This window comes from Orcinus orca, chromosome 13 (genome assembly GCF_937001465.1).
Source record: "Orcinus orca chromosome 13, mOrcOrc1.1, whole genome shotgun sequence".
NCBI lineage: Eukaryota > Metazoa > Chordata > Mammalia > Artiodactyla > Delphinidae > Orcinus > Orcinus orca.
Window position 1 is genome coordinate 66426974 of NC_064571.1, and position 14804 is coordinate 66441777.

General features: G+C 41.5%; 1 protein-coding gene across 4 annotated transcripts in view; it reads left to right on the forward strand.

Moving 5' to 3' along the window:
* Window positions 1-7839: 7839 nt before the first annotated feature.
* MEMO1 (mediator of cell motility 1) overlaps window positions 7840-14804 on the forward strand; it is a 141776-nt gene continuing 134811 nt past the window's right edge. For 3 of the 4 annotated variants that reach the window (XR_007471026.1, XM_033425228.2, XM_049696346.1), the window contains exon 1: window positions 7840-7973. Coding sequence is in view for 2 of the 4 variants with exons in the window: in XM_033425228.2 (XP_033281119.1) it covers window positions 7913-7973 (61 nt within the window). In the remaining 2 variants the exon portion in view is untranslated. The remainder of the gene's footprint in view (window positions 7974-14804) is intronic. The other variant, XM_033425231.2, reaches the window with a different exon arrangement.

Consider the following 14804-nt stretch of genomic DNA (forward strand, 5'->3'; position numbering starts at 1 on the left):
TTATCTTACAGTAGTGTTTGTTCTATATGACAAATATTTTATGTGGTTCAGTTGTTTTCATGTATTACTTATTCCTTGTGTCTTAGAATGCTGCAGAGTTTTACAACAGTGTGAAAATACACCAGAGTCAAGTAGAATATAAAAAAATCTCAGCCAGTTTTTCTAGCGTTGTTCCTGGACCTCTTGGAGGGTAGGATTTGGACATCTTCAATTTTTAACAAACATCACCAGTGATTCTAATGCACAATAAATTGGTTTTTTTCACAATAAATTTTGGAGTGCTGTTAAGCATTGCAGAGGGTGTACAATATCCTTCAATGCTATCAACCTTTATGGTATTAATATAATAATAGCTATCATTTATTGCAGTTCTACTATGTGTCAGGCACAGAACTATTTTATTTGTTATCTCTGATGTAGCAATTCTGCAAAGTAGATGTTGTTATTCCCATTTTGCAGATGAGGAAACAGATTTGGAGAGGTTAAGCGACTTGCTCAAGACCACACTGCTGGTAAGTGCTTGAACGGGCATTCAAACCCAGTTCTACCAATGTGCTGCTGATAGCTAAGTGAGAAGTACTTGTACTAGTTAACATATTGCTTCTTTTCGCAATAAAACACACCAGCTAGTCCTTTTTTTTGGGTCTGCTCACTTTGTCCTGTATGAAGAAATTGAGATAATGCACTAGCTCAGAAAAGAGAAAATTGAAGAGAGCCAGGAAGGATAAACATTCGGTGGAGCAGTGGTTTCTCAGCTGGGAGTGATTTTGTCCCCCCTTTCCCCAAGGGACATTTGGCGATGTCCAGAAGCATTTTGGTTGTCACAACTGGAGTAAGGTGGGATTCTACTGGCATCTAGTGGGTAATGGCCAGTGATGCTGCTAAATATCTTAACTATGCGCAGGACAGCCTGGGTGCCCCACCCATGTCCAAGAATCATCCAGCTCAAAATGTTAGTAGAGCTAAGGTTGAGAAACCCTGCTTTGGAAGCATATATTAAAGACATGTCCCCAAGCTAAACATGTGAAGGCAAAGTTAGAAATTTAATGCTGATGAGGTGTGTCTTATAGTTCTCTTTAATATAGGAAAAACATTTCAGTAGGAGTGACACTTTTGGGGAGGTGATATGATGGTTTTGATATACATCTGCAGATCTATAGGTTTGAATAGGAAAAACCTGGAAATATTGAGCTCTCAATATTTATGCTTATGTAGTAGTTTTCGTAACTATTAATTTCATTAAATTTATTTTGGTGATTTGACTAACTCATAAGTTAATCTGTCTATGTCTTTTAATGATATTTTAATATTCGAGTAAGTACTAACTGGGTAGTCTTTTTTTTTTTTTTTTGCGGTACGTGGGCCTCTCCCGTTGCGGTGCACAGGCTCCGGACGCTCAGGATCAGTGGCCATGGCTCACGGGCCTAGCCGCTCCGCGGCACGTGAGATCTTCCCGAACCGGGGCACGAACCCGTGTCCCCTGCATCGGCAGGCGAACTCTCAACCACTGCGCCACCAGGGAAGCCCTAACTGGGTAGTCTTTTATTAAAGCATCAATAATTTTATCTTCTTAACAGTTCTTCATCAGCGATTCACATCAGAGCCACTTGTGGAACTTTTCATATATAAATATATATAAAAATATATTAAAAATATATAAATTATATCTCTGTGTTATATATCTCTTTTATACATCTATATATCGATGCGTACCTGGATCCTGGAGAGCCTGATTCAACTGGGATAGAGCCTGGACTTCTGAATTTGACAAAAACTCTAAGGCATTCTGATACCACCTTTGGTTAATGACCACTTAGAAGTAATTCAGTACTCTGCCTAACGCTGCATGGCTTCCAGTGTTCTAATGAATTATCTTCAAGATAGGGCTTAAATTAATCGTAAAATCGATACTTTTTTCTGTAAGGGCTGAGAATAGGCATGTCTTGCTGGCAGTGCACATCCTACTTAGCACTTAACCATATGCCAGGCACCATGCTAAATACTTTACATGAATTGTCATTTAACCTCAAAACCCTGTGAGGTAGGTTTAATTTTAATACCTCACTTTTAGAGGAGGAAAGTGAGATTTGGTTAACTTGCTTAAGGCTGCAGGGGAAGTAAGTTTGAGGCAGGGATTCATACCCAGTTTAATGCTATATTACCTCCCTGCCCTGAATGCTGTAGTACTCTCTGCTCTAATGCTCTCAGATGTGCTTAAAATTTTTCTTTGGGGGAAAAATCAGTCTGCCCTTATGTGTATACAATAGAAGCCCTCTTATCTAGCTGGTAGATGAAAAATAGAAAAATAGGAGTCATAGTAAGGAAACGTAAATGACACTGTGAACAGTTTTTTTAAAAACTTAGAAAATATTAATCTATATTAACTTGGTAATATTTTGATGTCAGCCTTTGCTCTGAGTATGGGTTCTTTGATTGGAATTCTGTATCTTCCTTCCACAAACCACTCCTATAATGTATAGTTTACAAATTTCAGTTTCAGATTTTTTGACAGTAGCGTAAGATCTTAGACATTTAAGATCTTAATTCTTAAGGCATTAAGTGTATAATGATACACTTTTTCATGATTTTTTTTCTCCAGCCATCTTATCTGCCTCTAATTTGACAGTTGTTTTTATTGAGTCCAAAGCATTCCACCTAATTTTTGTACTAACACCTTTTGCATTATGTGTTTGTGTTTCATTGGTTTATGTAATATTTTATTAAATTATGTAATGGCAGTACTTTGTACATCTCGTATAAATAGGTTGGAGAACATGATTGACCCTTGTTAGTTATGCACACAAACCTGGGAGAAGAGTGCAACAGTGTGAGTTTCCTAAAAAGTGTAGTCTACCATCTCCAAGAATTCAGCTTGTGGTGGGCATGGTTCAGTGTATTTTACTATGGGGATGGACAGCATCACTTAGTCCAGTAAGTTGCTTAAATAGAAATCAGTTAAGAAAGCTTCTACTATACTTTGATGAGGTATTTCATGTGTAGCTGACAATTATACTATAGAAACAATTCCTACCCTTTGACTGCTTAGTCAGGAAGATAATGTTTAATAAACGTATACAGTAATAGAGTAAAAGGTACTGTATCCTGTAGAGTGAATTCTTGAAAAATGTGGACAAGTGGGAGGACCAATAGAGTAAATCAGGAATAGATTCCTAGAGGATATAGAGACCTTGAATTGAAAAAAACAGAAAAATAGGGAATTCCCTGGAGGTCCAGTGGTTAGGACTTAATGCTTTCACTGCCGAGGGCACGGGTTCAATCCCTGGTCGGGGAACTAAGATCCAACAAGCCGTGGCCAAAAAAGAAAGAAAAAGAAAGAACAGGGCTTCCCTGGTGGCACAGTGGTTGAGAGTCCGCCTGCCGATGCAGGGAGCGCGGGTTCGTGACCCGGTCCGGGAAGATCCCACATGCCACGGAGCGGCTGGGCCCGTGAGCCATGGCCGCTGAGCCTGCGCATCCGGAGCCTGTGCTCCGCAACGGGAGAGGCCACAACAGTGAGAGGCCCGCGTACCACCAAAAAAAAAAAAAAAAGAAAGAAAAAGAACAGAAAAATAGTTTGGATAGAAGGAAACTGTTTACCTAATTCTGATGAACCTATGGGGAGAATATTGAACCTTTGTTTAAATCTCTTTGTTTAGGAGAAGGTAAAGGAGATTTTAAGACTGGTAACTTCCCATTAGCAACATGATAGGATGGCTGTAGGGACAGCATAAAATATTGTAGCCAGGTATTTTCCTGGACTGGATTCCAGAAAGGCAGTAACAAATTGGAGGCCTGATACATATTGTCTAACTGTAGCAACAAGGGACAAAAGATGGAAGGTGTAAATGACTATCACTGAGAATCCACTTGTTTAAAATCTCTGGATTTAAAGAAGGAAAGTAATATAATAGTGGAAAATAGGTCACCAGAGCTAAAGGGGGCAATCAGTAATGAATAAGAATTTTCTTTTTAAGAAAACTCTTGTCAGCCTTTAAAAAATCTTCAAATCTTTTGACTCAGTTGTTTAATTTCTGGGAATCCTAAATAATATTAACAATAGGGAGACACAAGAGGGAAGACATATGGGAACCTATGTTTATGTATGACTGATTCACTTTGTTATAAAGCAGAAACTAACACACCATTGTAAAGCAATTATACCCCAATAAAGATGTTAAAAAAAATATTAACAATAAATTTGGAAAAAGCTCTGTGTACAAAATTTACTCCAAAAATTTGGAAATGAACAAGTTTTCATCTTGTAAGAATCATTAACTATGTAAAGTACTTAGCCTAGTGTCAGGTGCATAGTAAGTGTTTAATAAATGTTACTTATTAAGTTTGGTTTCTAAAGAAGAAAAGAGCAAAGTCAACTGATACTAGGTTAGAGTACCAGTGTTAATTGAAATTAAAAGAGCATCTTTATACTAAACTACCTTCTCTCAACCTTGACTTTTTCAAAACCTGGTGGTATCATTCTAGAATATTTTTCTGACAAAGGGCTTTTAGTAATTAGGGGGCTCCTCGAGGTGTCAGTTGTGGATAAGTAAAATCTAAAAATGGGCAATTTAATATTGCCATATAGGCTCCCAAAATCAAGCCTAATAAATTATTTAATAAATAATTATTGTTGGGTATAGGTAGTATATGTATATGGCACAAAATTCAAAAGATATACAAAGATGTACATTGGCCGTTACCAGTTTGTTTCCTTCTAGAAGTATGCCATGTATATGCAAGTGTGTGAGAATATAAGTACTTGTTTTTACACAAATGGTAGCATACTTTACACATTGTTCTGCAATTTGCCTTTTGCATTTTTTTGGGGTGGGCAGCTCTTTCCATGACAGTGATATAGCATCACCTTATTCTTTTTAATGGGTGCATATGTATGGGTATACCCTAATTTAACAAGTCTTATTGACAGACACTGTGGTTGTTTCTAGTCGTTTGCTAGTACAGACTGATGCAGTGACTATCCAACATGCTATTTCAGAAGATGTGTTATTAATGTTGGGCTCTGGGTGCCTTATTTGTTGAAGTCTGTGCTTCATAAGGACTCTCTGTTAATGAAGATTTCCTCCTTGCCTTTAACTTGGATGATGTTTATGGAGCGTCAAACCCAAATCCCTGGTGGATATAATGGAAATTTTTTTTTTTTTTTTTTTGGCCGCACCACGCGGCACGTGGGATCTTAGTTCCCTCACTAGGGATCGAACCCACGCCCCCTTCAGTGGAAGCACGGAGTCTTAACCATTGGACCACCGGGGAAGTCCCTGGAAATTGTTAATAATAACATGGGAATTGTACAGTATTGCCAAACAGGCTTCTTCTAGGATATGAAGTATTTTGCATTATATGGATCTTCCTTAATTTAGGGGATGTGGGTGAGTAGTTTCAACATTTCTTTCAAAAGCACATCCTTGAATAAGGTAGCCAGAATAAAATGGACAGGAGGAGTAATGATGGGATATGTTAAGAGCATTCTAGAAATAGAAGATCCTCTAACCTTTCACTTTGCTTGGCATTGTGGTTTTACTGAGTTTGATCAGTAAGAAAAATCCTTTGGGGAAAGAAGCCTCCAACTGAGCATTTTAATAGGGAGGAAGCTTAATTTTAGATTACATTACTAGTTTGGAATGAGACCTCGGATTGTTGCTAGGAGCAGAGGATAATGATAAAACATTTATAAAGAACAGCTTATAAATTGTTTTCATGATACTTAATGATTCTCACAGCAAGCCTGTGAGTTACACATGACTGCTGTTTGCATTTGACAGATGAGAAAACAGCATTGAAAAGGTTAAATTGCTAGATATCCATAATCACACAGCTGATGAGTGACATAGCAATCAACATTCTTACACCGTATCAACCATATCAACTATTTCCTTTTCTTGAAATTTACAATGAAAAGTTTACCATTTCATCAGGTATCACTGAGTTTTGCTTCTTCAGGAAGAGTACCAGGGAATCAGCTCCAGCCCTCCTTTTTCTGTTATCCCTAAATTGACTACTTGGCATGTCCTTTTTTTTTTTCCTGTGTAATAGCTTAATATTTGGGCAGGTTAGTGGTGAAGTGAGAGGGTCAAAAATTGAGTAAAGAACTATACAGAGTGGAGATTTTTTTTTTCCAGCTTAAAACCAGTGTATAAAAAGGTGTGAAAGTCAGAAGTGTTCCAGTAATTGACCAGGACTGGGATCTCATGCAAGATCCTTGAGCCTTAAAATTGAAAAGGTGAGAGGAGGGGTAGAAACTATATAGTACCTGAAAAAAAAAATCTATTATATGACACTAGGAAAACTTGAAAATTAAGCAGTCAGTCGTTTGTTTTGGACTCTACCGGGGATCTGTTTAGTGTGAAATTCAGATATAACAATTTTTATGATTTTAACTCCAAGTCTTTCATTGAAGGTATGCAACTTTCTCTTACTCTCTTCCCAGTTTTGGAATGGTCTACTCCATGACATTTCCTTGGAGGTCCAAGATATTCTACTTTGCTGTGATTCTTGTATAATTTTAACGTAATTCTTTGTTCCTGACACGTGGGATTTAAAAGATAATGGAGGGTTGGAAATAATGTTTGTTGTATGACTACTCTATCAGGCTCTTTACATTTATTAACTCATAATCCTAGGGACACACCTTGAGTATTGTTATACCCATTTTATAGATGAGAATAACTGAGGCTAGCTATATCACACTGTAGTCTAGTTACGGAGTTAAGACATGCAATTACATAAATATAACTTGAAACAAGATAACTGTTTACAGTGTAAGAGCCATGATTAGACGGTAAGAGTGGCCCGGTGAAGCAAAAAGTAGCATTTGCAGGACCACAGGCACACTACCACATGCCTGTTTCTACAAATGAACTTCCCATCGTGGCCACAGACTTGCGTGCCTAGTAGTGAAACCTTGGGGGCGAGCATCCACTAAGGATTCCTGTGTGTGGCGGGGAAGACAGGGGACTTTCCACGTGGAAAGCCGCACCGTCTTGCCCTGGGTGCTCTGCGTTTAAGGAAGTTGGTTGGGGGAGGGGGCTTGCCCTGCGGCTGCGTCCTACTCCCCGCGCCCTCCCCCTCCCAGCCTCTGCTGCCGCTAAACCCCGGAGAGCGGACCGCGCACGTCGAGATTCCTCGGCGGGCCTGGCAGAGGCTGCTGGGCATGCTCAGTGGGCAGGACCCGTTAGAGTGGCGAGTAAGGAAGCGTTGGCTCTTCTCCGGGTCTGCCTTCCCCGGTTCAGGCCCCGGCCCTGGGCTTTTGTGTGCGCGGAGCAGCAGCCGCCGCTGGCTCCCCGCGGGGCCGCCCGACCCCAGATGCCGTGTGGCCTGTTCGGTGTCCGCCGTTAACCTCGCCGCGCGGCCGGAGGAGGAGCGGGGCGGGGCGGGGCCGGCGGGCCGGCAGCCGGGCGGGCAGGAGGGCCCCGCCGGGGGTGGGGGTGGGTGCGGGGAGTCCCGCGGGGGGTGGGGGGAGGGGGCGGGCGCGGAGTCACGGGGGTGGGGTCACCGGCGGTGGCTCCGGGAGGCCGACCGGTAGGGGAGGGGGCCGTGGGGGTGGCTCGGCGGAACCAGCCCCGGCTGGGGAGCAGCGGCGACTTTGGGGGCCGGGGCCAGGCTTTCCGGGCTTCGGTGAGGCCGCCGCGGGCCCCGTCTTCCGGCGGCCGCCCGAGTTTGAGGTGATTGTTGCCGCCGCCGCCGCCGCCACCGCCCCGGCTGCCATCTCCTCCTCCTCCCGGGCCGCCGCCTCCTCCTCTTCCTCCTCCTCCTGGGCCGGGCTGATCCCCTCCCCGCTGCCGCCTCCTCCTGGGCTGGGCCCGCGGTGTCTCGTCCCCTCGCGGAGCCGCTCCTGCCGCCGCCGCCGCCGCCTCCTCATTCATCCTCGTGCACCATAGGCGGCACAGGCACCAAGATGTCCAACCGAGTGGTCTGCCGGGAAGCCAGTCACGCCGGGAGCTGGTACACAGCCTCAGGTAGGGCCCCAGGCCGGCCGGCCCTTCCGCCGCCGCTGCCTGGCCCCGCGCCCGGCCGGCCGAGGTCGGCGGCCCGGCCCCGCGCGGCGGCGGGAGAGACGAGGGCGCTGACGGCCGCCGGCCGCGGACCGCGTGGGGAGGGAGCGGGCCGGAGGCTGGCCTCGCCGCCTTCCCACCCGGGCGGCATCCCGCCGGTCAGCCCGGGGTCGGCCTCCCTCACGCTCTGCCGGGAGTTGGGCGAGAGGGAGAGTTGCCGCCTCGGCAGCCTGCGCCCTCCCTCAGGACCAGGCTCGAGGAAAGAATGTGCTCCCCGACCGAGCCTACTTGTCGCCTCCTCCGGCTCCCGGGAAGCGGGCGGCCGGCCGCAGCCACCCCCCGGGGGGACGGTTAGCCCTGCGCCCTAGCCCTGCTTCCTCCGTGCGGAGCCGAGCGACCCTCCGCCCTCCAGCCGCGGGAGGGAAGCGCCTTCCTCCTTTCCCCTCCCCTCCCCTCCCGTCCCCTCCCCTCCCCTCCCGTTCCTTCCCCTCCCATCTCCCCTCTTCGCCTCTCCTCCCCACGACGCTCCGAGCGGCGCCCGCGACCCGGGGACTTCTTAGTCTCCCGGGGTGCACACGGGCTCTGCTCGCCCGCCTCCTGCCAGGCAGTCTTCTCCCGCTCCCCTTGGCAGTTCAGAACGAGAGGCCGCATTTCCCCCTCACCTTTCAGGTGCTCAGCCGTCTTGAGAGGAGTGAAGGGTAGTACTTTTTGACATTGCCAGACCAGAGGCAGGGTCTGGGCATGTTAGGTCTGTGAGGGGACGCCCCTTTCTGGGGTTTGCTGCTCTGTCTGTTGGGGGTAGGGTAGAAGTATTGCTAAGCAGAGGCTTGGGGTGGCCTCCTAGCTCTTTTGTCAGTGTTTTCATTGTTACTGTCATTCACGAAAGGGGCAGCTGGAGATGGCATCAGCACTTTTTCCTGAGCAGCCTCCCCAGTCTCCAGTCGCTTAACACCAAGCAGGTGCTGGAACTACTTAACGCGTTGGGTCAGGTTTTGAGCGAGTTTAGTCTTCTATCGACACTGTCCAAAAATACTTTACAGCTCTTTAGGTGAGAGAGTGTAGGGACTTTCGCTTTAATAAAGCTCTTGTTAGAACGACTGTTTTCTGGGATTATTTTCAGGAGTCACATTTCTGATAAGTTGACAAAATTCCACTGTGATTCCTGAATTTTCAGTCATTTGGTATTGGCTTATCAATACCTAGACCCAAATCTTTAGTGTGGGTCGGATCATGTTTCCCTTTGCAAATAGTTGGGTTGGATAGAGACATGGTTTGTGAGAAAACAAAGATTTGGAAGAAAATTCATTTCTCTGAGGTTGCTAAGCTCGCTCATTAAATACATGCTCTTTACTGACTCACTGAAGATTTGCTGTGTTAAGAAGACATAAAGGATTTGCAAGCCTAACAGGTAGCTATAGTTTTGCATTAAGCAGATGACTTTTAATGGTTATAGTGGCTTCCCTCATGGTTCCAAAGTGCTTCATAAACATTTCATCAGTTCTCACAACCTTAGCATGTCAGTTAAGCCTTTCTTGTTCACCTTATGGGGATATGCCCAAGATTCTGTACAAACCAGTGGCAAAACAGGAATGGGAGTCCCTGGCTCCTGGTTTTGTCTTCCAATCAATGCATTATTACTATTCAAGTTATCAATGAATAATAGTCTTTTCAGGGTTGTGAGTCACTAAACTTTTTCTTCAATGTGTTTTGAAGAGATAAAAAGTCACAGTTTTCATTTTCATGGCCACTTTTTGGTTAATTTATTTTGTTTTCTATACCTTTCAAAAGTGTTTTAAACTTTTGCACTGAAAATGTGGCCAGATGATTCTGCAGGAATTTTTATAGATTCTTGAACATTCTTTGCATAGTAAAATTAGGCATAGTTCACACTTCAGACTTGAAAAGACTTCTTCAGTAATCTCAAATATAAGAATCCTTTAATCCAGCTGAAAACATTCTGTGATTAAAACTATTTATCAGTAGTGAACTAAAATGGACAACTTTCTTAAAATTTTAAAATATATTCTTATTTCCCTAAATTCTGAATGAAATCAGTAATGCAATTTTGGAATGTGAATTGTCATGGAGAACCTTATTGTTAAAAAAAAAAATTCAGACCATGTGTGGGGGGTGTGTGTGTGTGTGTGTGTGTGTGTGTGTGTGAGAGAGAGAGAGAGAGAGAGAGAGACTTTTAAACTTGAGTAATAATTAGGGTGAATTTAAAGCAATTTAGGGGAATTCTCTGGTGGTCCAGTGGTTAGGACTCTGTGCTTTCACTGCTGAGGGCGTGGGTTCAAATCCCTGCTCAGGGAAATGAGATCTCGCAAGCCATGCATCGCTGCCAAATTTAAAAGAAAAAAAAAGGCAATTTAGTTATAAAAGCTGATTTCATATTTTAAAAATGAATAAAAATATACGTAAGTAAATTTTGACTTGATCTAGTGACTTCTAGACCCCATTGTATCTAGATTGATAACATTGACCATTGGAAAAATTTTACTTGTATTATTATTGTTCCCTTAAACTAGGCCTAAAAACATGTAGTAGGAGAGAGACAGATGTGCTTTTGGATTGTCATTCTGTAATTCTGCAGCATTCAGATTGTGTCCATAGAATTAAAGTGCTCAATTACTGATAAAATGGTGAGATAACATTTGCTTCAGTTATATAGCTAGTTCAGAAAAAAAAAAGTGTGTATACATATATGTGTTATATATCTACATACACACCTTTGTTTTTATTTACCCCTTGTTATATGCTAGATCCTTTGATAAAAGTATCAAGTATTCCCTGCCCTCCAAGAAGATATTGGAGGATAAATTCACCCTAATTATTACTCAAGTTTAAAAGTCTCTCTCTGAAGTGTAGTAACTCAAGACAAAAAATAAATATCAGATAAATTGAGGCAGTGCTTTTAGGAGTTTGGACGAGGGTGGAATCACTTCAAAGGATTTGAATTATACTTTGAAGGAAGGGTATTTGAGTAGATTTGAAAAGGGAGAAAGTACATTGGGGAACACCACAAAGATACAGAGGCAGGTAAGCGTAAGTAGGCCAATTTAATAAGAATGGAAGGTTCTCACGGGGTGTAGTTCACGAGCCTGGTTGGAGCTAGAGTGTAGATGCCTGTGAATGCTATGCGTCATAGGGATTTAACTTATGCAGTAGGTAATCAGAACCAGTGCAGAAGTTTCTGAGTAGGGGACTGATATGCAAGTAGCATTTTAGGAAAATTAATCTCATAGGAAGGTTAATCCTTGCTTCTTTATGGGTATACAGCAGGGATCAGCAAACCCACTATGTCTGCAGTCCAAATCCAGCCTGTGGCCTTTTTTTTTTTTTTGTGGTAAAGTCCACTAACAGAATGGTTTTTAATTTTTTAAAAAATTTATTTATTTAATTTATTTTATTTTTGGCTGTGTTGGGTCTTCGCTGCTGCGAGTGGGCTTTCCCTAGTTGCGGCGAGTGGGCCTCTCATTGCAGTGGCTTCTCTTGTTGCGGAGCACAGCCTCTAGGCGTGTGGGCTTCAGTAGTTTTGGCACATGGACTTAGTTGCTCCATGGCACATGAGATCTTCCCAGACCAGGGCTTGAACCCGTGTCCCCTGCATTGGCAGGCAGATTCTTAACCACCACACCACCAGGGAAGCCCGGTTTTTAATTGTTGAAGGGTTTAAAAAACAAACAAGAACCAAGAAGTGAAATAGAGTCTGTATGTGGCCTGTAAAGTCTAAAATGTTTACTATTTATTTGGGCCTTTACAGAAAAAAATTGTCAACCCATAGTATATATTTGTGGTTCTCAAAATGTGGTCTCTAGATCAGCGGCATAATGTGTCTGTACTTTTTCCGGATTTGCTATATCTTTCATTTCATTATTTCAGCCCTTATAATCTTCTGTCTGGACAGTTATAACTGCCTCCTAACTGTCCTTCTTTCTGCCAACTTTATTCCCTTTAAGTCCATCCTCTGCATTGCTCCCTGAATAATCTATCTGACCACATAATTTCTTTGCATAAATCTCACTGACCCATCTTTCCTGTTGGATAAGGTCTAAGTCTCTTCATGACTTGGCATCTTCCTATCTCTTTGGCCACTTCCCCCAACCCCATCCCAGTTCTCCCTTTTACTACGCTTCAGCAACTGTCTAGCAGCTGTTCATTGTTTCTTTAAATACACTGTGCTGTTTCTTATCACTGTGTTTTTATTCAAGCTGTTTCCTGTGTTGGAATGCACTTTGCCAGGATAACTCCTTCTCATCTTTTAAGGACTCAGGTGTTAACACCTCCTAGAAGCCTACCCTGATGCCTTACCTACCCCTGGCTGTTCCTTTGTGTTCCCATAATATCCTGTGTGTATCTCTATATATTTACCTTGTTATCTGTGTATGTGGTCTTTTATAAGATTATGAACTCCGAGAAGACAGGGACTATGTCTTACTAATTTTTTTGTACCCCAGGTTCTCAGCAAGCACAGGTTTTGTACATAAATTTAATAAGTATCTGAACGAGTGAACATTAAAGGGCTTAGCATATAGTACTTATGGACAGAGATACTGACATTTAAATCCCTAAGAACATGGCGGGTGATATAAGACCATTGCTAGTTAAGTCTCTGAGCGTAGTATAGGTGAAGAATCTTGGTGGTAGGAAAAGATTAGAAATCATGATTCACTAGTTGGGGACCTTATTTAATGTAAGATTTTTAAAGAAGTACGACATGCATATAGAAAAGTGTACAGCTAGATGAAGTTTCACAAAATAGGCGTGTCATTGTAACTAGCACCCAGCTCAATAAACATCAGTAGTGGAATTCCCAACTCACACTGTATTCCTTGTATTCTAACACCATAGAAAAGTTTTGTCTGTTTTTGAACTCTGTATAGTGAAATCATATAGAATAACTTGTTTGAGCTTCTTTTGCTCAACATTACATTTATGAGATTAATCCATGTTATACTGTGGTTTGTTTATTCTTGTTGTTGTGTTCTGTTCTGTGAATAAACCACAGTTTTTCCATTCTACTATTAATGGACATTTTTGTTATTTACAGTTTTGCTGCTTTGAACATTTTTGTACTCTTTTTCCTGATGAATGTATATATGCATTTTTGTTCGGTATGTACCTTAAGTGGAATTATTAGGTCATGGTTATGGCTATGGTATGTTCATTTTTAGTAGATTTTGCTTAAGTTTTGCCAAGTGGTTTTACAAGCTTATACTCCCACCAGAAGTATATGAGAGAATTCCAGTTGTTCCACATGTTTGTCAACACTTGGTATTGTCAGTCTTTTTATTTTTAGTTTTTCTTGAAGGGTGTGTAGTGGTATTGCATTGTAGTTTGATTTTATTTTCCGATGACTAATGAAGTTGAGCACCTTTTCATATTAGGGGCCCCATGTTTATTAGTCATTTGGACCTCTGCTTTTGTGAAGTGTCTGTCAAGTCTTTAGCCCTTTTTATACTAGAGTATTTACTTTTTTCATATTGATTTGTAGTTCTTTATATATTCTGGATATAGTCTTTTTAGGTATATGTATTGCAGATACCTTCTACTCTGTAGCTTTTTCAGGATCTTGGTATCTTGGTGAGTCAAAGTTCTTAATTTTAAAGAAGTCCAGTTTATCAGCTGGTTAGTATTCTTCTGTTTCCGTTTATGAAATCTCTACCTACCTCAGTGTCATGAAGCTAACTTTCCTATGTTTTCTTTTAAAAGCTTTATTTTTTCACCTTTCATATTAAGATCAATAATTCATCTGGTTGATAGCTGTATCTGTATGGTTGTGGTACATTACATAAATTTATTTTGAAATAAATGTACATATAGAAAAAGTATAAATGGGTGTACAAAATGGGTGTACACTTTGATGAATATCCACAAATATACTCTGTGTAACTATCCCCTAGCTCAAGAAATAGAACGTTTTCACCATCTCAGAGGGATATATCACATTTTAATGTTTTCTGAAATTGGTATGTTTTATATCTTAAGTGTATATTTAATGTGGGAGGTTTCCCCCCCACTCCCACCCCCCCGGAAAGTGGTTGTTATACCTTATAATTACTAGTGTCATAGAAGTGAGGAAATATATCAGAGTCTAATGATTTCATAAAGCATTCTTGAACTGTTTGTATGGTATATATCTTAGTAGCAGTTTTATTTTTTAAGTTGTTTTAATTCTTTCTGTCATATTTCTAAATATATTTAATAAAATTATATCAGGGTTCTATAATTGGAAAACCACAACTTTTTTTTTTTGGCATGTACCTTGAGTTCTAGAGTGTCAAAATATATCTTGGTGTGTGAGAAATTAAAAAACTGATACAAATATTCTCCTTTGAAGAGAAAATACTATATAATATTTAGTTTTGAAATGAACTTTTTTAGGTTACTAAATATGGTTTTCTGTATGATGATGTTTGCGTCTCATCCTATTATTTAACCTTGGAGAAAGGCAAGAAGGAAAGAACAAATTTAGGTAAACTTGAGATTATTGCTTGATTACCTCTTTCTCACTTTCCTTCTTATCCTTTCACATGCAATTTCCAAGTCAAAAATCATCTTGCCTACCTCCATAGTGTAGTTTATATTATCTACTTTTGGGTTTTTGTCCATTTTAAAGAAGGTCAAGACAACAAGTAAAAATGTCATTTGTTAAGTGTATTCTGTAGTTACATTACATTTATGTCTGTATACCCTCTAATTTTCAAAAGGTTGCTACAAGGTTGGTATATTCTCCATTTATGGATGTGGAAACAATGACTCAGAGAGGTTGAGTAACTTGCTTAAGGTATAGTA